At 47.9% G+C, this 24,591-nt stretch overlaps 9 protein-coding genes across 9 annotated transcripts; 5 read left to right on the top strand and 4 right to left on the bottom strand.

Moving 5' to 3' along the window:
* Positions 1–223: 223 nt before the first annotated feature.
* Positions 224–1,678, bottom strand: PEX2_107630 (ankyrin repeat domain-containing protein; the record flags this gene model as incomplete). Its single annotated transcript, XM_016748031.1, has 1 exon — positions 224–1,678. The coding sequence occupies one exon, from the start codon at positions 1,676–1,678 to the stop codon at positions 224–226; it is 1,455 nt and encodes a 484-aa protein (XP_016594873.1).
* Positions 1,679–2,587: 909 nt separating this feature from the next.
* Positions 2,588–4,960, bottom strand: PEX2_107620 (uncharacterized protein; the record flags this gene model as incomplete). Its single annotated transcript, XM_016748030.1, has 5 exons — positions 2,588–2,651; positions 2,705–2,955; positions 3,371–4,174; positions 4,225–4,312; positions 4,374–4,960. 5 exons carry the CDS (start codon positions 4,958–4,960, stop codon positions 2,588–2,590), a joined length of 1,794 nt encoding a protein of 597 aa, XP_016594872.1.
* A 1,154-nt stretch (positions 4,961–6,114) lies between these two features.
* On the bottom strand, positions 6,115–7,320 carry PEX2_107610 (zinc-dependent alcohol dehydrogenase family protein; the record flags this gene model as incomplete). The annotated part of the gene is made up of 3 exons (XM_016748029.1): positions 6,115–6,317; positions 6,368–6,671; positions 6,796–7,320. 3 exons carry the CDS (start codon positions 7,318–7,320, stop codon positions 6,115–6,117), a joined length of 1,032 nt encoding a protein of 343 aa, XP_016594871.1.
* Positions 7,321–7,742: 422 nt separating this feature from the next.
* Positions 7,743–8,982, top strand: PEX2_107600 (NAD-dependent epimerase/dehydratase; the record flags this gene model as incomplete). Its single annotated transcript, XM_016748028.1, has 4 exons — positions 7,743–7,983; positions 8,041–8,514; positions 8,634–8,742; positions 8,796–8,982. 4 exons carry the CDS (start codon positions 7,743–7,745, stop codon positions 8,980–8,982), a joined length of 1,011 nt encoding a protein of 336 aa, XP_016594870.1.
* Positions 8,983–9,402: 420 nt separating this feature from the next.
* PEX2_107590 (DNA binding HTH domain, Psq-type) lies at positions 9,403–9,690 on the top strand (the record flags this gene model as incomplete). Its single annotated transcript, XM_016748027.1, has 1 exon — positions 9,403–9,690. The coding sequence occupies one exon, from the start codon at positions 9,403–9,405 to the stop codon at positions 9,688–9,690; it is 288 nt and encodes a 95-aa protein (XP_016594869.1).
* Positions 9,691–14,435: 4,745 nt separating this feature from the next.
* On the top strand, positions 14,436–18,233 carry PEX2_107580 (pentatricopeptide repeat protein; the record flags this gene model as incomplete). The annotated part of the gene is made up of 1 exon (XM_016748026.1): positions 14,436–18,233. The coding sequence occupies one exon, from the start codon at positions 14,436–14,438 to the stop codon at positions 18,231–18,233; it is 3,798 nt and encodes a 1,265-aa protein (XP_016594868.1).
* Positions 18,234–18,920: 687 nt separating this feature from the next.
* Positions 18,921–21,092, top strand: PEX2_107570 (pyridoxamine-phosphate oxidase PDX3; the record flags this gene model as incomplete). The annotated part of the gene is made up of 5 exons (XM_016748025.1): positions 18,921–18,975; positions 19,073–20,018; positions 20,355–20,483; positions 20,614–20,707; positions 20,856–21,092. The coding sequence occupies 5 exons, from the start codon at positions 18,921–18,923 to the stop codon at positions 21,090–21,092; spliced, it is 1,461 nt and encodes a 486-aa protein (XP_016594867.1).
* A 455-nt stretch (positions 21,093–21,547) lies between these two features.
* PEX2_107560 (putative salicylate hydroxylase) lies at positions 21,548–23,088 on the bottom strand (the record flags this gene model as incomplete). The annotated part of the gene is made up of 5 exons (XM_016748024.1): positions 21,548–22,000; positions 22,056–22,137; positions 22,197–22,512; positions 22,570–22,736; positions 22,790–23,088. The coding sequence occupies 5 exons, from the start codon at positions 23,086–23,088 to the stop codon at positions 21,548–21,550; spliced, it is 1,317 nt and encodes a 438-aa protein (XP_016594866.1).
* A 458-nt stretch (positions 23,089–23,546) lies between these two features.
* Positions 23,547–24,446, top strand: PEX2_107550 (uncharacterized protein; the record flags this gene model as incomplete). Its single annotated transcript, XM_016748023.1, has 1 exon — positions 23,547–24,446. The coding sequence occupies one exon, from the start codon at positions 23,547–23,549 to the stop codon at positions 24,444–24,446; it is 900 nt and encodes a 299-aa protein (XP_016594865.1).
* Positions 24,447–24,591: the final 145 nt, after the last annotated feature.

Genomic DNA, 24,591 nt, shown 5'->3' with positions numbered 1-24,591 from the left:
GTGGCTGATCCAAGTGGGCTCGCTGTACTTCATCCCTACGTTCGAGGTGTAGTATTTCAAGCTACCAAGGGAGGTAATTGTAGAATTAAATGTGGATAGTTTGTTACATCGTGTAGTTGGATTTCTATTTTATTTTATTTTATATATTTTTCTTTCGCCCTCACGGAACGAGGGGGTTCTGTCTGTCGAGAATCTCTTGTCATCACAGGGTATCCGGTTGCTTTCACCAAAGTCTCCTCTGGGCAGAGCCCAAATCATTATCCCATCGCCCCCCCTGCTTTGAGGGCTGATAGATAGACGGATACATGGCCTTCTTTTCGAGGGGATGCACAGGAAACTGTTCTGCCAACTTTGCTATGTGCCCAGGGGCAAAGGTTTTTGCGCTTCGTAAGGTTTCAGGATAAATGTGAGCCCCATGGCACAATAGTAATTCAATGATGTCGACATCACGATGGACGATTGCTTTGCCGATTGCACACTCACCGATGGTTGGTAAATCAGGATCTGTTCCTCGTGACAGGAGAAGGACGACGATTTCCTCTTGACCGTATTCAATTGCTTTCAGGAAAGCCTTTTCTTGGTCTTTGAAGCCTTTATCAAATAAGATCTGGAATATTTCCGTGTCACCAGCCTCTGCTGCGAGCTCCAGGAAATTGGTCTGGCGGTTTTCAGTTCCGTACTTGATTATGAGCATCTCTAACGATTTCTTGTTGCGTTGCTCAATAGCAGTACTGATATGTCCACCTTCCACATCAGCACCGTGAGCCAAAAGCATCTCAATAACCTCTTCATGGCCGTTCGCAATTGCTAGGTACAAGGCAGTCTCCCGGAGACTAGGCGTTGTGGCTTTAACATCAGAGTCATTAGCAAGCAAAAAGGTCACTAGATCTAGATATCCGAGTCTGGCTGCCACTGACAAAGCAATCGATCCGTGCCATCGTTCGTCATGTGGGCATAGAGCTATCCTAGGAGCATAGAGTTCAATGTACTTGTAGTCAATATCTGCCCCATGACCAAGGAGCATAGAGACCAATGCTATATTACCCGAGATAGCGGCAAATGGAAGGGTCGAAGAAGCATAGTCACGGGGGCTTGGAGCATAGGACAATAAATGTTCAACCACATGCGTATGTCCCTTTAAAGCAGCCTCTTTGATAGGAGCCAACGTGAATTTGGTGTCGTTATCTATAAGGAATGGTATAGAGCAGCCTTTTTCGAGCAGAACCTTGATAACAGAGAGGAACCCATTTTTCGCTGCTAGATGCATAGGCGTTTCGCCTAGGTTGTTCTCAAAGTCTGGCCCGGAACCTACGCGTAGAAGATATTTCACAAGCTCCGAATGTCCATATTCTGCAGCACAAAGAATAGGGTGCTCTAGTCGGCATGAGCACGGGTCCCATGGTAGAAATCCAGGTCGTGGTGGGTGTTCCTCGGTATGGATTGGTCGGTCTTCCACAGGGTATCCCTCTTTGATAAATTGGACTACCGCAGTGGTTAATCCCAGTCTGGCTGCCCGGAGAATACCATGCCTGTGCCGGTGTTGTAGGTTGTATCGATACAAGATATGCTTTATGAGGTGATTGAGGCGGGAGTTGACCTGAACTAGCGTAGCAAGATCTGCCTGCGATTGCAATTGCTGCGCAATCAGGATGATGACCTTGTTCGACGCAGCTGACATTGACATTATGTATTCATGTCACTGACACGGTTCCAGGACGTGAACGTGGACGAGCGAAACCGATTAAGGCGGGAACTTGATTTCTGGGCTCAGGTTAGCTCATGATTCTGCCCGTTTCGGGATATTTCTAAGTCCGAATGGCGGTCAAACTTTAGTTCTTTTACACAATTTAGGATACCTGAACAGCCAGTTTCATGACAACTGGAGCCCACGCAGATATCATTGTCACAGTCGGATCCTTCGCAGCCTACCAGGATGCGTAGATTTCCTGTGCATTGTCCATCGACACAATCTGGTCCTGCGCAGCTTGCATGGGAAGGAAGATCAAAATATGCGGGATCAGCCCAGTCGTCAGTGTTTCCACCATCACAATCTAGTGAGCATGGGCCACTGCAGAATGAGTTGCACATACTACCACAGCCAGATGTGCATGTAGGAGAAGGAGGGCCCACATTCCAGGTGACCATGGGTACAGTGAAGGGAAAGCTTGAGACATCACTAGACCACGGCCATGGAGGAATGGTGAAGGTTCTTGTCACGGGGACATGACCCGCTCCATAACTCGAACCGGGGTTCAGGCTGTCAGTGGTGACAATAGGAGACAGTAGAATACTAGGATACAAAGTGTATGAAAGTGCAGTTCCTTTTGTCGACGTGGACATGTTCCAGTTTCACACCGACCTATTTGTTGTGATAGCGGAAGGTCGGAGGGTCGTGGTCTTCACGGTCCGCGTGACCGTAGTTGTAACTGTTGTGACCCCTGAGGTGGTGCGTGTAACTGTCGTAGCTCAGGCCTTTTTGACTGGCATATGGAATGGACGAATGTCGATTACCATAGGGCTATAGAGAGATCGTTGGGGTTTGTGGTCGAACCGGGGCCACCAAGGTCTAATGCACAAGAAAACAGACCTAGACATTTGAATTGGCAAAATCGGCTTTCTGTTTCAATATCCACGCATTGTTGAAGGACACCCTGAAATGAAAAATTGAGTATTGTGGAAGCAGTAGATGTGACCGATGACTTACCATTGATTTGTGTTCCATATCATCCAATTCACACCCGCGGCCTCGTCATATTGAATGGGGAGATCGTATTCCTTGAGCACACGATTGATCTCATTATCCGAGAGAATTTCAGTGGTGCCTGTGCATTCTCCTGCTTTACCACCACCCGAGAAGCGACAACCAGGTGTATTGCAGGATGCATCCTCCAGGGTAAATGAGTGGCCATAGAAGCCCAAACCAAGAACCACCTGTTCAAGATCAATGTTGCTAGGCTAAAGCAGATTTAATCCAGCGGAAATCTCTGATCAAAATTAGCACAGTAACTTTAAACCAGAGGGAAAAACCAGTAGCTGTTAGATCGGTAAGGGGTTTATCACAGGCGATATAGAGTTACTGTCGCTGTCCCACCTGCCAGCACATATACCGCCTTTTCATCAGTGTCTTGGCCCGCTAGTGCTCTAATGCTAATTTATTTCTTAACATAAGATCTGCGAAGATAATTGCGACATTTCGCAAAGATACAGCTGGAGGCGACCTAAGACATCATTTCACACAGGGGAATGAAAACAGTGGGAAGAGTATGACCCAAAAATGTTCATATAGAGCATCACTGCTGATAATTATAAAATGCCATTCTAATATCCATTACACTCCCTTTCAGTCTCCAGGGCTGCTAGCGTTTCCAACCCCTTCTCCAGAACCCATCGGTTTGCCATTGGTTAGATTTCCACCTAAAAAAGGTTTCCCATTTGAGGCTGCAGTTGATTTTCTTCTAGGGCGGGTATGAGATCGTCTGGTGGTGACAGATGATGTTATTTGAGTGGCTTCATGCTGCGCGGCCAAGTATAATTCCTGGGAACTGCGGAGTTGAATGATCTTGGTCAATGGATTATGGTAGCCGTCTTCCACCAAGGAGATGGACGGGAAGACATTGAGAAGATAAGGGCCATGGTCTTGTGCTACCAGTGTTGTATTTTCACCAGCGAAAGGAAAGAGATCCCTGTCCTTGTCGTCGGGATCAAAGAGTTCTTCGAAATCTGTCTCGAATTTCTGTTGCGATCGCTGAGTTGGAAGCCAAAATTCGACCGCGTTCTGGACTATTGATTGTATTTTTGTACAAAACAAATCGTGCTGCACTTCAGGAAATAGGCCATCTGCATACGAAGACATTCTCTGGACCACAGCTTGAATCTCAGCTTTAAGAGTTACCTGTTCCGCATGCGGGTCGATGGAGAGAAGTATGCGACGGCAAAAAGTTTCTTTCTCGCTATTTTTCACTGCAAGATGACCGAGAGCCTCACGAAGACTATTGCTCTCCGAAAGAAAATAACTCGGTTTGAATATACGTCGGTCGATCTCTCTGAACAGAACAGCTAGAATCAATGCAAATCGTACAGCTTTAGCACCCGAGGAGTTTGAAGCAATAAGAGGAAAGCTTGGCGGTAGGAGTATCTTGTCTGCCTTTTTAAGTCTCTCCCAGATAGCCTTCTCCTTTTGGTCCTATTAGTGATGAACGTGAGGAAAGGTGCCCGAGGACGAACCTTTAAAGTTTCTTCTAGAACATCTTGGTATAGTAATGGAGATAACTCGCTTGTAGCAGAGGTCCAAAGGCTTGTGAATTTCGTGACTCTGTCAATGACACAGGAACAGTTAATACACTGATAGTTGTACCTTTTCTCGCCTGACTTACACGGAATTTTCATCAATGCCCGAAGATTGGACAGGAAACTCTTCCAGCCTCTGGATATAAGCCTTCACTGCCTGGAGCTCTGTGTTCATTGAGGCATTAGCAGCTGCTAGCTCTTCGTTCTTCTTCTGCTCCGATGATAAAATTGATTTTAGTTTTGACCCAGCTGTCTTCATTTGGTCTACCATCTTATCTTTCTCTTTCAAATTGGTTTGCAGTGTAGTAATATCTTTGGCGGATTGTAAGACTTTAGCGACCTCCTGCGAGAGATTCGATTCCAACTTTGCTATTTTCTGCTGCAAAGTTCCGAGATTCTTAGCAGACTCGGTAACCTTACTTTCCTTTTCGTCGACGGTAGCGCGAAGAGTTTCGATTTGCGCCAAGGAGTCTCTCTGCTTTGCCTTTTCGTTCTCATTGGCAGCAAACATATCTTCGATCGTAGTTCTTTTTGTTTCCTTGATATCAAGAATATCCTTTCGAAGTTTTTTCAGCTCTTCATCTTGAAGGTGATTCTGCTCACGCTGTTGGGTGATCTCGCCAAGCACGGCAGATGCGAATTGAGATTCAGAGCTTGACGCCAGTATACCCATATATTTGATAAAGCCTTCTAGGCTTCCACTATTGACCAAAGGCAAGAGATCATGCTTGCCTGAGTCCAAGGATGATTCATCGATCGGAGACATAACAAAATAGGGCTTTGGTACACTGGCTTGAGGGTGTCTAGAAGGTCCGAAAAACTGATCGGCCTCCAATTTTTGTCGGAGAAGACAGGGCTTTTGTATTTGCGTAGTTCGGTTTCAAAGCCAACAAACTAAGTCTTAAGATGAGGGGAAGGAATGGTGATGCGGTTCATGCATGCAGGTGCAGGGTAGTGTGCGACGTGTTCTCGACATGCATATGTCGAATAACTAAGCTACCACGTGTCATTCAAAATATGGTTGCATCACTGGAGCTGTTCCAGGTTCTGTAATTTTTTTTTATTGACGAGATTGCCGAAGATATTTTCGCAATTCAGGGTGAATTATACCTAATAGGGTACTGTCTAACGTTCCCAGAGCGCTGCCATAATGACTTCTAATGAAAGCCACTGCAGACCCGCTGCTATAGCAAGCTGATCATCCAATGAAATTAGTCCTCACTTAATCGCCGCAACCCATATAGTCACCTCTAGACCATCTCAGGACCGGTCTGGGCCTGGAACGATTGGACTAAAATAGAAGTAGCACGAAGAGCCAGTTCATATGATGTGTAGCCTTCTATGTCGCCTATGCTCATCAGCAGGCCCTACTATGACTGATTCCTAGACCTTGCCAACTCCCACCATTTGATCCAATAGGACCACTCCCATAGGACTAGATAGGACTCCTATATGGTCCTATAGGAGTGCTTGGAGATAGGAGTGAGGTACTAGTCCGGTCCTATAGGACTTTAATAGGATACCTATAGGTAGTCTTCCGCACGACCTAGTAAAACCCAGACCCGCGGAGATGGCAAGCACTGCAGTCGCGTGAAAAATAACAATAGGTTGCATCATTGCCCTGGTTTTAAATAATCACTTTTTTACCGATGGATTCAGGTGGAATATTTGATTGGTGAAAGCTTCAAGAAGACATTCATACCTGTCGGAAGGGTGGGGGCCAGTTCTATCCGAACTGTTCCAGGCTTTCAACGCTTTGGTCTATTTATTGTTTGGCAGTTTATTAAGAGACTGGCCCACCTGGACATCCACCCCAATTATATAATTTCATACATTTTCCCTAGTGATAAGTCTATCGGCTCTGATGATGATCTTTCCGACCTCGCTGTGCTTTTCCATATATGCGAACGCATCAACAGCCTGGTCAAATTCAAAAACACGCGCAATAGTAGGATGTATATCATGATGTCCAATGAACTTCACCAGCTGCTCATGCATCTCTTTATTTCCTGCTCCAAGAACGCCGCGGACTATCCATGCGTTAGTTAAGTCAGCTTTGCAAGCAGCCAGCTCCACTCACGGGTTTTCCCTCCCATCATAAGCATCGGCACCAGATCTGTTTTCTTCGATCCTGAAAGCATACCTAGGACTGACACAACCCCGCCCTGCCGCACGCTGCGAAGTGATTCCTCCATTGTGCCTGAGCCAGCGACATTAACTACATGATCAACCCCGCGACCACTTGTAATACGAAGGACCTCTTCCGACCAATTCGGTATTTTGCGATAATTTATCAAGTGAGTGGCACCTAGCAGCTTAGTAACTTCAAGCTTCTCATCAGAGGAGGACGTTGCGATCACGGTGGCTCCCGCAGCGGCAGCTAGCTATTTCGGAACAACACATGGTCAGAGGTCGGCCCTTCATAATAATATGGAGCACAACGTAAAACAAGGGTATCAAAAGCACGAGAGGTAATTCCATCCATACCTGTATTGCAAAACTGCTTACACCGCCAGTCCCTTGCGTCAAAATTGAAATGCCAGGTCCGCATGGGATAGGCCCCATGAACAGCGCATTCCAAGCAGTCAAGGCAGCCGTTGGCAACGTAGAAGCTTCCTCCACAGTCAAATTTGTCGGCGCTTCCTGAATTTGCACATCATCTAGCACGATATGCTCCGTCAAAGTACCATGTGCATCACCTCCCCCTAGCACGCTCTCCACATCAAAATTGCGCAGGTCTCCTTCCAGCCAAGTGTTTGGATGCAAGATAACTACCTCTCCACTGCGGGTAGCCCAGGATGAGCCTGGTCCTGCACCAACCACGGTACCTGCGCCATCACTGCATGGGACAAGATTCGCTTTCGTTGGCAGAGGGTAGGTATGATGCAGAACGGTATGGTCACGATGGTTAAGTGAGACGGCATTGACACGAACAAGCACCTGGCTCGGACCAGGTGTAGGAATAGTAGTCTCGGACTTGGTAAGCACAGTAGAGCGGGTCACAGTCCAAGAAGAGTTACTTCCGCCTTCCATTGCCACGTTCGGATACCTTATTCCTTTCTCTGCAGGCTAAAGCAATGTCTGGCACACCGACTGATAGGACATTATGTACTCAGACTCTCTTTCGGCTTCGCTATCTCCATCTATTTATGAGACAATAAACTTTCAAGCCAAGTGTTTTAAACCAAGCATTGCTAATCAAGTATTTCCAATCACTTCCAATCTTGTATTTCCAATCACATATAGATTGTCATCGAACCACTGATAGTGAGTTGTAATAATGATATTACAAAGCAGCAAGCTCATACCTAATTTATTAAAGTTTGTCAGGGCGTTTTCTCGTGGCTGTTAAAGCAGATGTCACCCGGTTGCATACCCCACATTCAGTTCAATTCCTTTAACTCTCTTTGAACACATTGCAAGCACTCTCGCACAATTCTATCCAGATATTTACAATGGCTTCTACTCTACCTTCGGGCTCGACCGTGCTGGTTACCGGCATTACTGGCTACATTGGCTCTCACGTTGCTGACCAATTGCTCCAAGCGGGCTTCAAAGTTCGTGGAACTGTGAGAAATGTCGAAAAGGCTGCGGGTTTGCTCAAGCATTGGGAGAGCAAGTTTGGCGCAGGGCAAGTAGAGTTGGTGGTTGTCCAAAACATCTCCGAGCCTGGGGCTTTTGATGAGGCAGTCAAAGGTTATTTAATATAATGGTCCTCTGCTTTCTACTACAGTCGCTAACGTCAACTCATAGGTGTCTCTGGCATCGCTCATGTTGCGAGCAATGTGAGCTTCAACCCCGATCCCAACATTGTTGTAACAGAGGTTGTCTCCTCTGCGCACTCCATCCTTGATTCGGCGATGCAATCACCGTCAGTTAAGAGTTTCGTCTACACCGCGTCGACAACTGCTCTTGGGCCTGCGGTGTTCAATGTTGCCCAAAAACTAGATGAGACTTCCTACAACGAGGAGGCTGTTGAGAATGCGTGGGCTCCTCCCCCTTACACAATGGATCGTGCTTTGTCGGTCTATGCGGCGAGCAAAACACAGGCCGAGCAAGCTGTTTTCAAGTACGCGACTGAGAACAAGGCGCCTTTCGTCGTTAGCTCTGTTGTCCTAGGTGTGAATTTTGGCAAAATTCTGGATCCTTCCATTCCATCCAGTTCCGGAGACCTTGTGAAGCAGATCTTCAATGGAAACTCTGAATGGGCCAAAACAGTCGAATATCGTGAGTTTTTTCCATAGCCGTGGAGAAGAGTTAGCATGGACGATTTTCCTTTCATGTTCTCAAACTTATGCCTTATTCTGTTGGCTTGACGAGAGACGCTTTGCTAACTATGCTCACAGAATGGTTTGTCGACGTGCAAGATTCCGCACGTCTGCACGTGGCTGCTTTGACAAACCCCGATGTCAAAAATGAACGTATCATCGCATATGGCGAGCATTTCACTTGGAAGTACGTTTGACCACTCTTTCTCAGCAACATAACCAGAGCTAACCCCTAGACAGTGAAGTGTTGAAGCATCTTCGTGAACTCCGACCGAACCACCAATGGGTAGATGATTTCACGGACCCAAGCCAGAAGGATATCTCCGAAATATCAAACGGACGTGGCCTGGCTTTGCTTCAGGCTTTGGGAAGACCAGGCTGGACTTCTCTTGAAGACTCGCTGAAGTTGAACCTCGAGGCGGTCTAGATTGATGGAATTTTCAACATCCATGAGTTCTCAGTTGGGCAATTCAACTCGACAACAGAAACACGGCGCTGCCGTTATGTCGGATGTGCCTTTGGATGTCTTCATCAGGGAACTCAGAGTGCTGGAATATATTTAGTCTGATTTTGCTTGAAGATTTATAGCAGTATTGGGTACAATGAGACAAATCCATTTCTTCGTGATATTCAACATATCTTTGTTTAAGCATCTGGAGGATGTCTAATTATGGAAGATCCTATAGTTGGAATAAGACTTGAATACGGTTATAGTACTTTTAATATGCTTGGCGATATGTTTACGCCTAAGGTAGCCAAATATGAAATAACGTATTCGGTAAGCGAGCTGGCCACCCAACCCAAAACGCGTCCATGAATTAGTACTTAGTTAATTCAACCACCCACCATGCCACCAATTCGCTCTCGATCTTCTCAAAATTCAATAGAGCAAGAAGGCAGGATCTTATTAGCTATCCAGGCTATTCAGAAAAAAGAAATCAGCTCTATTCGTGAGGTAGCACGCCGATTTAACGTGCCGAGATCAACCCTTTCAACGCGCCTTAATGGGGTTCAAAATCGCGCGATTTCTCGCGCCAATTTACAAAAGCTTACAGATATTGAAGAGGAATCGCTTCAGAAATGGATTCTATCTATAGATTCTCGAGGATCAGCTCCCCGGCCCTCTACCGTCTGAGAAATAGCGAATCTTCTCCTCGAAAAGCGAGGAACTACCCTAGTTCTTTCGGTCGGCGAAAAATAGGTATATAATTTTGTGAAACGGCACCCTCTCTTATCCTCCCGGCTTTCGAAACGGTATAACTATAAGCGTGCGAAATATAAAGATCCGAAAATCATAGGGGAGTGGTTTAATCTTGTTGAAAAAACTATCCTATAATTTAGGATCAACCCGGACGACGTTTATAACTTTGATAAGACCGGTTTTGCTATAGGCTTAACTTCTACTACGAGAGTGATTTTAAGAAGCGATTTCTACAGTCGGCGAGCACTTTTATAACCTAGAAATCGAGAATAGGTGACGGTAATTGAGTATACAAATGCTTCTGGCTAGGTACTTCCTCTATGTATGATTTTTAAAGATAAAGTCTTTATTAAATCCTAGTTCGACAGTCTCCTAGGAGACTAGCGATTTGAGGTTAGTCCTAATAGATAGACCTCTGATAAAATTAGACTTCGCTAGCTTAAAAAGCTCTTTATTCCTACTACTTCTTCGCGTATAAAGGGGGGGTATCGGCTTTTAATACTCGACAGCTACAGAAGTTATTTAACCCTAAAGTTCGATAAAATCTATAAGGAAAATAAGATTATACTAATCTATATACCTCCGCACTCCTCTTACCTTTTACAGCCTTTAGATATAGGCTATTTTACGGTATTAAAACGTATATACGGCCGGCTAGTTAAATTCAAAATACGGAATAGGATAAATTATATTAATAAACTTGATTTCCTCGAAGTATACCCCCTTACACGAATAGAGGCTTTTAAATCGGAGACTATTAAAAATAGCTTCTAATCTGCTGGTTTAATACCTTTTATACCAGAGAGAGTGATTTCAAAGCTTGATATTCGTCTTCGAACCCTTACCCCCCCTTCTAGCCGGGGTAGTGATTAGGATCCAAAAACACCTTCGAACTATATACAATTGCAAAAGTAAGCCTCCTCAATAAAAGCACTACTTCGTGCAAGATCAAGGAGCCCCCAGAGCCCGCTCAATTCCGCTATAAACCAGGTTTTAAAAGCCTACCAGATCACAATACAATCCGCCGCATTACTCGAGAAAGAAGTAAGCGATTTACGCGCTGAAAACGAGAAGAAAAAGCAGAAGCGAACTCAATCTACAAGGACGATAGTCTACGAAGGAGATCTCTCAGTTTAGGAGGTTCGTAAGCTACGTTCGGAGCCATTTGAGGCCTAAGTAGCGCGTATCAACAACTATCGTGAGTAGGTTTCGGAAGGTTTAAAACCGCCTCCCCAGGCCGGACGAGCATATGGAATATGTAGGAAGCCAGGACATAGAAGAGAGACATGCCCAGATAGATGATGATTTTTTTAAATTTAATTTAATGGCGTTTTGGTTGAGATAAATGCATTTGAAATTAGTAAGTTGGGTTGGGTGGCCAGCTCGCTTACATGGCCAGCTCGCTTACCGAATACGTTAACGTCGGTAGAAAATGGGTTTAATAGACCCTTACCTACTTAGGTTAGCTTACTGAGCCTAAATAGAGAAGTGTCCGCTGACATCATATAGGTATTTTACGTAGGTCATAGTGAGATAGCTCTACAATTTTATTGTTTTTCACTGGGTACGTATATGTTGACAATAAGCATACAGCATATGATTAATTGACGAAGCGAACACTGGGGTATGGCTAATTCTGTAGAAAGGTATTGGAAAGCGCAAAGCTATTGGTGTGGAGGTCACCTCTGGTAGAAGAGTGAGGGTCGGGACATATATGAAAGAAATAAAAATTGTCATCGCCTGGATTGACCGGTGATCAGAACGGCACACCAGGCCTAGACGACACGGAAGGCAGGCAGACACCCTGGACGGCGGTTTGAGGAATAAGAAATACACTGCAAATTATCAAACCGCTAGACCAAGGCGTCCACCGTATCTTGAGGATTGGGGCAAGCAATGGGCTCTAACAGCCGAACCTCAGCCACGGTGTGCTTTACTTTTCAATGTATCTGACCTCCTACCTGACTTTCCAGTGGGTTTGCTTCAGTCTCATCTCACTTTCACCTCACTTCTACATATCCAAAACTAGGATCTGCTACAAAATCAAGTATTGACCGCAACTCTTTCATACTATCACTTGTGCCCAAACCCACTAGCGTTGGATTGCTGGGATACAAATAAAGAGAAGAAGATTGTAAAAATGCAATTCATTGAAGATACGCCAGCTCCTTTCATGACAGCCCAGACCAATCTATATCATCCTGCTTCCTATCATTCTCAATCGGAATGTCCGACACTGGCGGCGTGATTTAGCCGCTTCCTCCTGGACGACAAGTCTGGTGGCCGTGGTATCCAGCTTCTATATGTGGGTGAGTTGATCACAAAGCGCAACAACCTGGTCCCTGGATAGGTGTGGCAAACGAGCTTGTTGGTAGACAAAATACGCCTACCCTCCGACAACGCCACAGCTGGCAACTGTCCTGGTCAACTGAGCACCTCCGACGGGGTCTCTGGTGCCCTCATTACCCGTCCAATGACCTAAGCGCCTCCGACGAGTCCTAACCGTCGTTTGGGCCACGCTCCCGAGAACGCTATGGTGAGAGCCACTCTAGCAATGCACGGAGGGATTGCTTCAGGATGCTTTCACTAGGTCTTCTCTGCTCGCCAATCGTGTAATTCTGGAATTAATATTTGTTTTTTGTTCTCTACCATGTTGCTGGGCCTCCAAAATCATCTCTGCGATTTGCTCGAGTTGTGCTTGTGAGAACTTAATGTCTTTCTCCCTATGAATAGACGATGGACGGCAGAAGAGGCTTTCGAACGGGATAGTAAAGGGATGATGAGTGATACTGGAGTGTTTCTCTCTTTTGATATAAGTAACTTAGGAGCGGATAGGCTCGCCAAAGGTCACCGGTATCTCGACTAATTCCATGGTTAGTATTTAGCTGCCAAGTATCAAGAGGAGGTGGCATACATATGCAATATGTTTACCGCTTGAGTGGAGACAAGATATTTGTAGGTTGTGGTTCGGGATGATAAAAAGCAAGAGATTTGAAAGTTGTGATGGGTGAAGATGAAACCTGGGGTTAATGAGGATGAGGAGGGTGGGAGTAGGAGCAGTGGAAAGAAGTAGGATCCTCTCCTTGTGTGTTCGCGTTGCACTTTCTGTGTATATTACGAGAATAGAGAGGTGTGTTTGCTAGTCTTTTCAGATGTTTCTCGGAAATTTCAAGGTCTTTTTTATAGATAGTTCCCCTATTATCGGTGTAATCTATGCACAAATAACATTCTGAATAGATCAATTCATGCCCATGTGGTTCCAGATGTTGTACTCCTGACCAAATATGTACATCTAGGGATATGTTGTCCATGGCCACGGATTTTCCAGACCCGCTTTTTTCGTAATTAAGATCCCTCAGAAACATTCCGAACAAGGTAGATTAGCTCGTCGTTTGAGCCTGAAAATCACCCAAAATCAAGCTACCAGGACTAATGTTACCCCGGGGGAATACCCCGGAAGGGACCAGGCAACTACCAAGCCACAACAAGGACCAGAGTTTCATGTATAGTGGCTACGATAGGTGCTCAGCCACGGGGGTAAGATCTGTGTGAGATCTCAATAGTCGAAGAAGTCCGATTTTGGGCATTTTCAGACCCAAACAAGGAGCCAATCCACCTTGGTCTGACGTCAATTATGTCGTATCGAAGACAATGATCATAAACCCAAGATGCTATGTGCGAAAGCGCAGGGTGCGCAAAACCCCTGTTCAAGACAGGGAAAAATGCCTCCCCTAGTTAGTTGGCAGGTTACAAATCAAATCAAAGGCCAGATCTCAGCTTGACCGCTTACAAACTTTTTAATTCTGCCGTTAAGTCCGCGTCGGGCAGTCGGCGTCCCGAAAGACCGGGTTATCGCCGGGGAAGACGAGAAAGTTCCGAGAAAAGGAAGAACAAAGAAAAAGAACCGGAAGGAAAACGTGACTCACTTCCAGGGCGCCCCCCTTTTTTCCAAGGTTTCAAGGGAATGGCTTGATGCTGATTGGTGTCTGTCTAGTCTTACTTTTTCAGCCACCTGACCTGTTTGACGTTTAAAGCACTCATTATGTATTCAGCTTACTATGGACGGAGGGACGGACCCGTGGACGGCAGTGCGTCAGTACTAGATACTTTCCCTTGATGTATTCTCGAGATGACCCGATGGGAAACCCCCACGCTATAGGGAGGATCTGATATGCCAGATACATTGTTTTTATGTACCAGTACAAACGCCTCGTAAAGACTTGAGATACATAAGAAATCGGAGGAATGAGGCGGAGCAGTCACAAAATAAAACTACGTACATAGTACTCCGTAGTAGGTTCAAGCGGAGTTACCAAGAGAATAAGAGGATTCTCCGGAGAAGATCGGCCCTAACAGACTGTTCCACTGTGAGACTCCATCTCCTTCCAGAAGTCCGTCGGGATATTATGACTTGGCCCCCCTCGTTCTTTTTTTTCAGGCTACCATTCTCTCCCTTTACACAACTTTTCGGGCTCTGTCAACAGGTCCTTTTTTAATACTATTCTCTTAATCTTGCATTTGCGCGTTCATTGGCGACAAACAGTCGTCAAATGAACCTGCACTTTCGATATTATCTTGAGTGCAAGGTATGGGAACGAACGCACGTGAGAATGAATTATCGACACTAACTTGGCTCACAGCATCACCTCTTTAGAATAAAGAGGTTCTCCATCAGATAAATGGTTTTCAAGCCATTCACCCACCTCGCGCGCCAGAGTTTCACCAAAGCCTTTACTCACGGCTATGCTCAATCCGTAGTCGCCGCGTCGCAATCCTACGCGTCGACAACCCCCTTCAACCCCCTCGCCCAACCCGCCAAATTCTCCCGCACAACCCAATTACAGAATGCTTTCTCTAATGCGTCCAGCTCGTCCGGCGCTGGCGCCAAGACAAGTCAGGGAGGATCTGGAAATGGAGATCTCGGTCTAGCGGCCTATTATGCCGCATGGCAGAACGCGCAGCAGACCGGAGATGACAGTGATTGGACTCAGTTCGAGTTCAAGCGCCGTATTGGCTGGAAGCCAACGGAGGAGGCTGACACTTTTAACGAAGACCGGGCTGCGTCCGATTTATCTCCGCCTCATCCTACCAAGGCTGCCGTGAACGAGGATGTTAGTGCGCAAGTGGAGGAGGCCGTGGCTCGTGAGATGCAGATTCAGGAGGAGCAGGCACAGGCCGAGGAGGCTGCGCTGGGAGCAGAGGCGAATGTTGAACCGATGGTTGAGGATGTCGTTTCGGAAGTGTCTGAAGCTAACCACCTTGCCTCGGATCGCATTGTGCAACTGGCCAACTCCAAAAAATTCGCAGAAATCCCCGCTGCGTTCGAAACTCTGCTCCGAGAGGGATATACTCCGACTGTCGTGGCATATAATGCCCTGTTGGTCGCTGCCATCCGTCTTCACCCTGATGCCGCCCAGGCCATCCCCAAGGCCCTCGATGTCTACTCTGACATGCTTCGTCGAAGGGTAATTCCCGATGAAGATACCTATGAGACTCTGGTTCAGCTTCTGGTCACCCGGTCCCACGACATCATCAAGGCCAAGGAGGCATTGGAGCAGGAACGCGTTCGATTCGGTGGTATGGAAGAGCCTGGCAAGTTTATGCTTCAGTCAAGTGAACTAGAGCGGGACCTTCTCGCTGAGGATACTTCCCTGTCCATTGCTGTCAAGCTCTTTGATACCGCCATCGCACGACACAACCGACTTGTGTTCCCGCTCGAGATGTACCGTCACCTTATCATTGCCTGTGCCAAGGAAGGTAAGGTGGAGGATATGATTCGGATTTACGCCCATATGGAATCGCAGAAGATGACTCCGCATGCCACCATCTTCCCGTCTATGATCACCGCATTTGCTTCCACTGGCGATCTCCGGAGTGCTGTTGAATGCTACAACGAGTATCGAGGACTCGCAGTCTCCGATGATAGCGGCGTCTTCAGTATCGTTCAGCGCCAAGACGGCCAGGTCTATGCTGCTTTGATCCGTGCTTACCTTTCATGCGGCAAAGAGGAAGGTGCCACGCAGTTCCTTGATCGGATTCGTTCTTCGTTTGACGAGGTCACCGAAGGTCGCCAGGACCGATGGTCTGCAGTGGAAGCTGTGATTGTCGAGGATGCACTTGTGCAACACTCGCTCAACACGGGAAACCACAGCAAGGCATTGGAGCAGGCCAAGAATCAATTGCATGATGAAGCTCGGAATCAGGCCATTTCCCGCATCTGTATTGCTGCAGCCGATGCGGGCGATCTCCCCACCGCTTCTGAGGCTTACGATAGTCTGCCCACCGCACCTGACGTACGTCAGAACCCTGCCATTTCACTGCTGGCCCTTCAAGTTCGCCGAGGCAATGTTTCTGCTGCACGTTCCTTGTGGATCATGCTGACCACGGTGGGTCAGGCAACCCCGGATCTGGTCCAGCCGACCGCAATGTATGCGGTCGCTCTGCTCAAGAGTGGAAATGTTGAGGAAGGTCTTCACCAGGCCCGCAATATGTTTAAGCGTATCCGCAACGCCACCCAAGATCAACACGCTGCCGTCGCCAACCCCGTCAGAGAACAGATTACCGAGTCCCTTCATCTCTTCGGTCGTGTCCTCATGCAGTCGGCCGCGGTTCTCTCTCCTCAATCATCTATGACCCTGTTGTGGTCGATGCTAGAGAACGGTGGTCTAGTTTCGCCTCTCGCTGAGCACGCTGTCGCCAACCTTGGCCCCATCGGTATCTCCCAGCTCAAGGCTGCCGACCTCACCCTGGCCCTCCAAGTCCAGGCTGGCATGCTGGTCAGCAGCGGTTCCATGCTGTTCGATGTCGCTCATCCCGTTCGCTTTGCGCACATGCTCGATGTTGCTCTGTCTTCTGCCCTCCCTCTGGATCTCTATACCACTGGCCTCATCGACCAGGCTGTTGGCAAGCTCTTTGTCAGTCGCCCTGATGTCGTCAAGAAGTGGCAAGATTATCTGGAGGCTGGCTCCCAGACCTCTGTTTCGCCTTCTCAGATGTTCCTTTCGTCTGATCGTCAAAGCCCCGTCTCTATGGCGGAGACCTCGATCACCACTCCCTCTGCCACCCCCGAATCGTTTGATCCTTATGCTCACGCGACCGACTTCCGCGGATCCGCCATCATCGCAGAGGAGCTTGAGAATACTAGCGGACGCAGCGAGACTCACCTCAACGAAGCACTGACTCGTCTGAACAACATGCGCCGCACTGGTCGTCACCCGCGCTACATCACCTACGCTAAGCTGATCACCGCCGCGGCTAAGGCTGGTCGCATGACCTTGGCTCACGACATTCACAGCATGGCACGGGCTGATGTTCCCCTCGATATGAACTTCAGCGTTGTCAAGTACGGGTGGGTCTCCATCCTTGATGCTATGGTTGCTGCTTGCCTCACCCTCGGCGACCGCAAGCTGGCTGCTCAGTACCACCAGGACCTTCTCGCTCTCGGTTCCGCACCCTCGGCTAACACTTTCGGCTTGTACATCACCACCCTGAAGGAGTCTACCAAGACCTTCGACGAAGCTACTGAGGCCCTCAAGGTCTTCCACCGTGCCGTCGCTGAAGGCGTTGAGCCCACTTCCTTCCTGTACAACGCGCTGATCGGCAAGCTAGGCAAGGCCCGCCGCATTGACGACTGTCTTGCCTACTTCGCTGAGATGCGTTCTAACAACGTGCGCCCGACGAGTGTCACCTACGGAACCATTGTGAATGCTCTCTGCCGTGTGAGCGACGAGCGCTTCGCCGAGGAGATGTTCGAAGAGATGGAGTCTATGCCCAACTACAAGCCCCGCCCCGCACCTTACAACTCCATGATCCAGTACTTCCTCAACACCAAGCGCGACATCAGCAAAGTCCTAGCCTACTACGAGCGCATGCAGGCCCGCAACATCCAGCCCACCCTTCACACCTACAAGCTTCTCATTGACGCACACGCCTCCCTGGAGCCAGTGAACATGGCCGCCGCCGAAGCCGTGCTGGAATCCATGAAGGCTGCAGGCCACCAGCCGGATGCCGTGCACTACGCCTCGCTAGTGCACGCCAAGGGCTGCGTCCTGCACGACCTTGCTGGCGCGCGCAAAGTCTTCGACGCCGTCGTCTCCGACCGTCGTGTGCGCCTCCAGCCATGCCTGTACCAAGCCCTCTTTGAGTCTATGGTCGCCAACCACCGTGTCACCGACACCGAGGAAGTCGTTCAGAACATGTTCACACGCAAGGTCGAGATGACCGCCTACATTGCCAACACTCTGATCCACGGCTGGGCCGCCGAGGGTAATGTGTCCAAGGCTAAGTCCATCTACGACAGCATCGGCATTCAGAAGCGAGAGCCAAGCACCTACGAAGCGATGACCCGTGCGTTCCTGAGCGCCGAGGATCGCGCCAGTGCCGCCACCATCGTCCAGGAGATGATGTCGCGCGGATACCCTTCTGCGGTGGCCGGCAAGATCGTCGATCTCATCGGCGGAGCTTCCGCCTCTCTTTAAATTCTCTTGCCTATATTTGTGACCAGGTGATACCCATTTAATGTTTGTGTTGCACCCTACAATCTCTCTGCCAGGGCTGGATCCCTGTCTTGGGAGATTTCCGGTTCGGCGTCTGCAGGGCGGCAGTTGGATATACCTGGTGGGATATCTATTCTTTTTGTTTTTGATTTATATATATTGGCATCCAGCGAAGGTTCGGCGTTCATTTCGGTGATAAAAAAGGGCGTGCATTAAAGCACTGTATACCATTGTGATTTCTTTTTGTCCATAGACACATCTCAACTCTCCCACTGCGTCATAGACGCAGAAATCAAAATGAAAAAAAGTCAATGAGTCAAATCTGTTCTGTAATCTGTAATCCTTTATATATTACTTTGTGTATTCCATGGTGTTTCTCCGAGAAAATGGCATGACGTCTCGGGAGTTTCCGCTGAGACCAAAACATCCACCTTGGCATTTGATATTCCTAATCCGGAACTTACATCTTCCTAGAACTCGGGTTTACTTCTTTAAATTCAAATTCCTGGCAATTGGGGTATTGCACTTATTTTGTCTACAATTTTAATGCAGACCCGTTTACCCTTCACTTTCCGTTCAGCCGTTGACTCATTCCTCTGCACTGTTCCCCGCCAACCCCGCCAACTTCGATATTCCTCAACCAACCAACCCAGCAATCTTAAGCCAGCAATGGATCAAAACGAACATCAGACAGACGCCCACCGGCGTCCGAAGAAGCTAATCTGTATGTATACAGGCCAAACCATCCTCTCTACACAAATATCCGGCCAAGCTCTCCCCTACCCATACAACCCTCCAGCCTAACACACCAATCTCCAAAGTCGCACCAGGGGACATTGCACCAACCTACAATGAGCCCACCCCGGAACCAGAACCCCCGGCACTCCCAGCAGCAACCGTACTAGAAGCCCTACGCACCTCAGCCTCAACCCCAAACTCCACAACAGAAACCGAAGTGCTCTCCAACGCCGCACGTGCACACCAATTCGGCACAAACCCACCTCTAACCATCTCCCAAATCCACGGCACAAACCCACTCCACCAATTCAACACCTGGTTCCGGGACCCTCGCCTCCCAGCCTCCTCCGCCCCAGAAACATGCACCCTCGCAACCGCCTCACTACCCTCCGGCCGCGTCAGCGCGCGCGTGGTCTACCTCAAGGAACTCGACGAGCGCGGCTGGGTCGTGTACAGCAACTGGGGTAGTCGAGAAGGCAAAGGCGGACAAGTTTTCGGACTTGGCGAGAACCCCGATATACTCGACGCCATACCGGAACCGGGCTCAGAGGCAGCTACCGTCACTGCTGAAGTCGGGTCTGGAAATAAATGGGGCGCGTTGACATTTAGCTGGGCAAGTGTTGAGCGCCAGGTCCGTGTTGAGGGTTTGCTTGAGCCGCTGAGTCGCGAAGAGAGCGAGATGTATTGGCGGACGCGTGAGCGCGGGAGTCGGATTGGGGGATGGGCGAGTTGGCAGAGTCGGGTTTTGTGGTCTGCGGAGCCCGTGAGGATGGAGGAGAATCAGAGACGGAAGAGTGTGGCCAAGTTACAGGGGGTGTTCAATGGGGATGAGCTTGTTCCGGTGGATATTGATGAGACGGATGTTGAGGATGGCCGGGCGTTGCTGGAGGCAAAGGTTAAGGAGATGGAAGAGAGGTTTGCGGGTGTTGAGGATATTCCGCTGCCACCGTTCTGGGGTGGTGTTAGGCTCGTGCCGGAGTCTGTAGAGTTCTGGCAGGGACGACGGAGTCGTTTGCATGATCGGTTCCGGTATGTGCGTGTTGAAGGGGAGGGGGAGGATGCTAAATGGCGGGTTCAGAGGTTGTCGCCGTAGTGGTAGATGTAGATTCGTTGCATATCTACTGGTATTTTACTTAGCCTTTCTATTAAACAATCGCTGTTCGAGCTACGATCTATGGATGTCTGGTGTTTCGCGTCGATCATCCATATCAACATATCTTACTTATCCTTATCCTTATCACTATCAGTCTTGGCACTCGAACTCCTTCAACGTCACTTTAAAACATCTAGCCCTTGAGTCCTACGCTACTTGGATATAGTCTGCAATCCTATAAAAAGGAGCCCGATACACCACCAGATATACAGTTATATCTCAACTGCAGCTATGTCAACCTCAACGCCCCAATCAACTCCCAAATCCTCCACGTCCCCCTGGATCATCCTCGCAATAACGAGCGGCGCGTTCGCCGCATTGAATGGTGTTTTCGCAAAATTGTATGTGAACAATTCACCCTATAACTTACATCGGAGAAATGCTATGCTATATATATAAGCTACCGATATAAGCTATAGGCTATACGATCCGTGTAACTCGAGCCAAAGTTAACCTTAGAACGTTCCACAGAACCACGGATGACCACACAACGGCCTTTGCGCAATCCCTCGCTCACCTCTTCGGTCTGGAGTCATCGCCTGTGATTGAGATGCTTACTCGAGGTGTATGTCTACACCCTGTTCTTACATCTGGACTATCCATGTTCTCCAAACCGAGTCGAAACATTACCCGTCTGCTAAAACATACATGTATAACTACGTGTTATATATAATAATTATGTTTTCTATTATACTAACGCATATCTATTTTAGGCCTGCCTTGGCCTAAACGTCCTCTGCAACATAATAATGTGGGCACTTTTCACACGTGCGCTAACAGCCGGCCCATCGACGGTCAAAGTCTCCATCACGAATACGGCATCGAATTTCTTGGCGACGGCGGTGTTCGGGATGATTGTGTTTCAGGAGGCTGTTGGGGGCCTTTGGTGGTTGGGCGCAGCGATGATGGGTGCTGGATGTATTTTGGTTGGGATGCGGGAGGGGGCTTAGATTTTGGATATGGTTGAGGTTAGGTGCTATATAGATATTTAGGTTGTTTGGATCTATAGTTGGGCTATAATTGATTTAGAATTTTTTTGGATATATTGATGGGCTTTGAGCATTGGGCTGGGTTTTATGGTAGTATGTATGGAAGAGTCATGGGGATTTGTAGATGGATTTATAGATTTGGGTGTTTGTAATATTTGGTCCTCTTTTTCGATGCTGAAATACATAATTTGCAACTCATATAGATATCAGAAGAATCATTCTAAATCAAGCGAAAGAGGAAGCACTACACTGGTCACTTTCTAAAGTCGCCGTTCTTGTAATATTCCATCTCCAATCACCCACCACACATGCCAGATGGTGAGGATTGTTGACGGCTTTGTAGTAGTAAAACGGAAGTAAATACCTATAAACAGTCTCATACTTATAGCCAATACCAATTGCCACATGACGTGCAACTAAAGTGTCAATCTCCACTCCTCAAAGACCTTTTTACAGTCTTCCAGCACATCTAGGCCAAGGGTTTGCCCCTGTCGGAATGAAGATAGCCAAGTCCAATCGCTCTTCCGGGTAACTCCTGCATATCCCAACACAAAATCCCGAATCATTTGCAGAAGCCCATCTGCGATGTGAAAAAGCTTCCGATTCATGATTGCTCCTTGAACATTTCGGGCGGTGCGTGCTTTCCGGCATTTTTCGTAGAGGGTTAGCACATTGGCTGTGAGATCCTGTGCTGAAGATCGCGTTGATATCGAGGGATCGCCTCCGGAGTTTGTAAAGTTCAGATAATGAGCTCGCAATAGGCCCAGAAGCTTGCCAATGACTGCTCCATCTTCGACGGCCATCGCAGCTCCTTGTGCCTGATATGGCAGAGTGGGATGGCAGGCATCACCAAGTAACGCAACAGATCCCTAGTGAGACCCAGTTAGCGGGTTTATAATTAGAAGGACGCGGTGGTGTACCGACCTTGCTCCAGGATTCCAGCTCGGAGAGATGTGTCAGTTTCCATTTATATACCGACGGCACACAAGAAACTAGCTTTTGCAATCTAGAAAAGGAGAGGCATATTAGTGGGAAATTGAAGTTGACTATTCTATGAGTCCTTACGTTTCATCCCAGTCAGCATAGCTTTCTCGCATCTCATGAATATCTCCTTGCTCTTTGCGAGAGTCTGGTGACAAGTTATCGGGCCGCATGAGCACAAGATTGAACTCCTTTCCACCACGGAGAGGGTAGAAAATGGTATGCTTCTCCGGTCCCAGCCAGCTTGTGACCGCAATTTTCTCACACAGTTCGTTTACTTTCTCATCACCTAGAGCCTCTAGCTGCTCTCGTGAAAAGGTTGCTCGGTAGGCCATGTCGCCCGTGGGAACTGGAGAATTAGGAGATCCAAGAACAGCCCTTCGGACGGTAGACATTTGGCCTTTTCTTGTCAGAAAAAAAATCAAAGACATCACCAGCAAATGATATATCAACTTACCGTCAGCGCCAATCACAACATCTGCTGATATGCATCTCCCATCAGTGAGAAGAACGGCTGGCTGCTCGGTGTGAATATCCTCTACTTCTGCCCCGAGTTGAAGGACCGCACCGAGTCGGATTGCTTCATCAAGAAGGATGCGATGGTAGTCCACTCGATGAATAATTCTGCAAATGGGTTAAGGGTGTCTGTAACCATCAAGATCAGGCTAATCACGTACATCCACGGCACCCCGAACTCCTCTGTGATATCATCCCCAAATGGCATTGATCGCAGAAGACGGCCATCCTTGTACCTTCGGAAATCTACTTGCTGTACCTGACTTCCATGCTCGATTAGTTGGGGAAGCAGGCCAAAGTCGCGCATTATCCTACCACCATTTGGTGGGATCTGGATGCCTGCTCCAACTTCGCGGACTTCGGGGGACCGCTCGAGAATTTCCACGTCAATGCCTTCACGGCGACAGGCAATTGCACAGGCTAGGCCGCCTAGACCCCCGCCGACAATAAAAACCTTCATAATGTCCGTTGATGTCAAAGTGATGTTCCCCGGACTGCGTTGGGTTCCAGATTAGGACTAGTGGGGATTTCGAGTCAGACCACCATGCACTTCGTATACAGGCAATATATCGATGGATATATAGGCCTTCAGGTTTAGTTTGTGGGAGATGAAATAAATATGCCGTGTGTTAAGACCTGCTTGTCAATCTGGGGATGACAGCCATTTATTCCGAAGGAGTTGTGGAATTTGAGGGAAACATTGCCAGATTACCCCTAATACAGCCACAGCTAATATCCAAGCGAGACGACCTTCCGGAGACATCAAGCAACCAAGAGGAGATATTCTGTTGTCACTGTGTTTTTATTTGAAAAGTAACACCAGATTCTGTGTGGCAGCACGTGACTGGGTGATTTCCCAGCCCATCTCGGGTTCTTTCACTAGACAATTCTTCTCGCAAGTATCTACAAACAAACATAATGCAGCTCTTCTCTTGGCCTCGATCCCATCTTCTAGAGATCGGTGATCAAACCTGGTGCCCATCGTGGCTTCACCAGCACGAGCAACTGGTTCTCACCCAACTGTGGAATCTTCAAGTTCCCGGATGGAGCCATGGAAGTCTCGCCAAACAGGCCTGTGCAGTGTTCAGAGAGAATCTTAAAGATCTTTCTTCATACACAGTTCTGGATATCTGCGCTGGTGCCGGCGGTCCTACCCCAGTCCTTGAATTAGAGCTCAATAAAGAACTTGAGTCCGAGGGCAAGGGGCCTGTTCAGTTTGTTTTGAGCGATCTTTATCCCCACGTTGAAGAGTGGGAGCGAATCTCAAAGAAGCAGCAGAACGTCACATATATCGAGAGTCCGGTGGATGCTCGAGCTGTTCCTCGATTAGCAGCAAAGTCGAGGAAAGAGTGTCGGATCTTCAACATCTGTTTCCACCACTTCGGAGACGAAGATGCAGCTGGAATTCTGAAGAGCGCAATTGAGACTGCTGACTCATTTATGCAAGTCATCATTCCATCAATATCATTTGTCCCGCTAGCTAATTCGATACTCTTCAGCATATTTGAAATCACGTCACGCGATCTTTGGACTTGTCTATGCTCGCCTTTGGTCTTCTTCTGGACTTTCTTTGTAACTCTTGTTTGGTACTGGGACTCGCCGGTCCATCTCTTCTTCACGTTCATTCTTCCCGTGGCACCTCTGACTATCTTCGTTGATGGGCTTATATCCTGTCTTCGAACCCGCACCGCAAAGGAAACCTGGCAGCTGCTGGATCAACCAGATCTTGACCTTACCAACTGGAAATTCCACAGTGGGAAAAAGACTGTTCAATTTCCTTTCATCACTTTGTATTATCATGTTGGTATAAAATCATAATGGGGAAACGATTATGTTCATCTAGCTTCTTTTATATCTTTCTGTACCCCCTCTTCCTTCCATATTGGCTATTATATGTTATTGCTCCAGTATGTCATAGTTTGGTAACGGATCTATATACTGAACAGTCAAATCCATGTGACTT

The sequence above is a fragment of the Penicillium expansum genome (genome assembly GCF_000769745.1).
Source record: "Penicillium expansum strain MD-8 chromosome Unknown contig370, whole genome shotgun sequence".
NCBI classification, from domain to species: domain Eukaryota; kingdom Fungi; phylum Ascomycota; class Eurotiomycetes; order Eurotiales; family Aspergillaceae; genus Penicillium; species Penicillium expansum.
The sequence above is the reverse complement of the archived record's forward strand: the minus strand, read 5'-3'. Positions and strand labels throughout refer to the sequence as shown.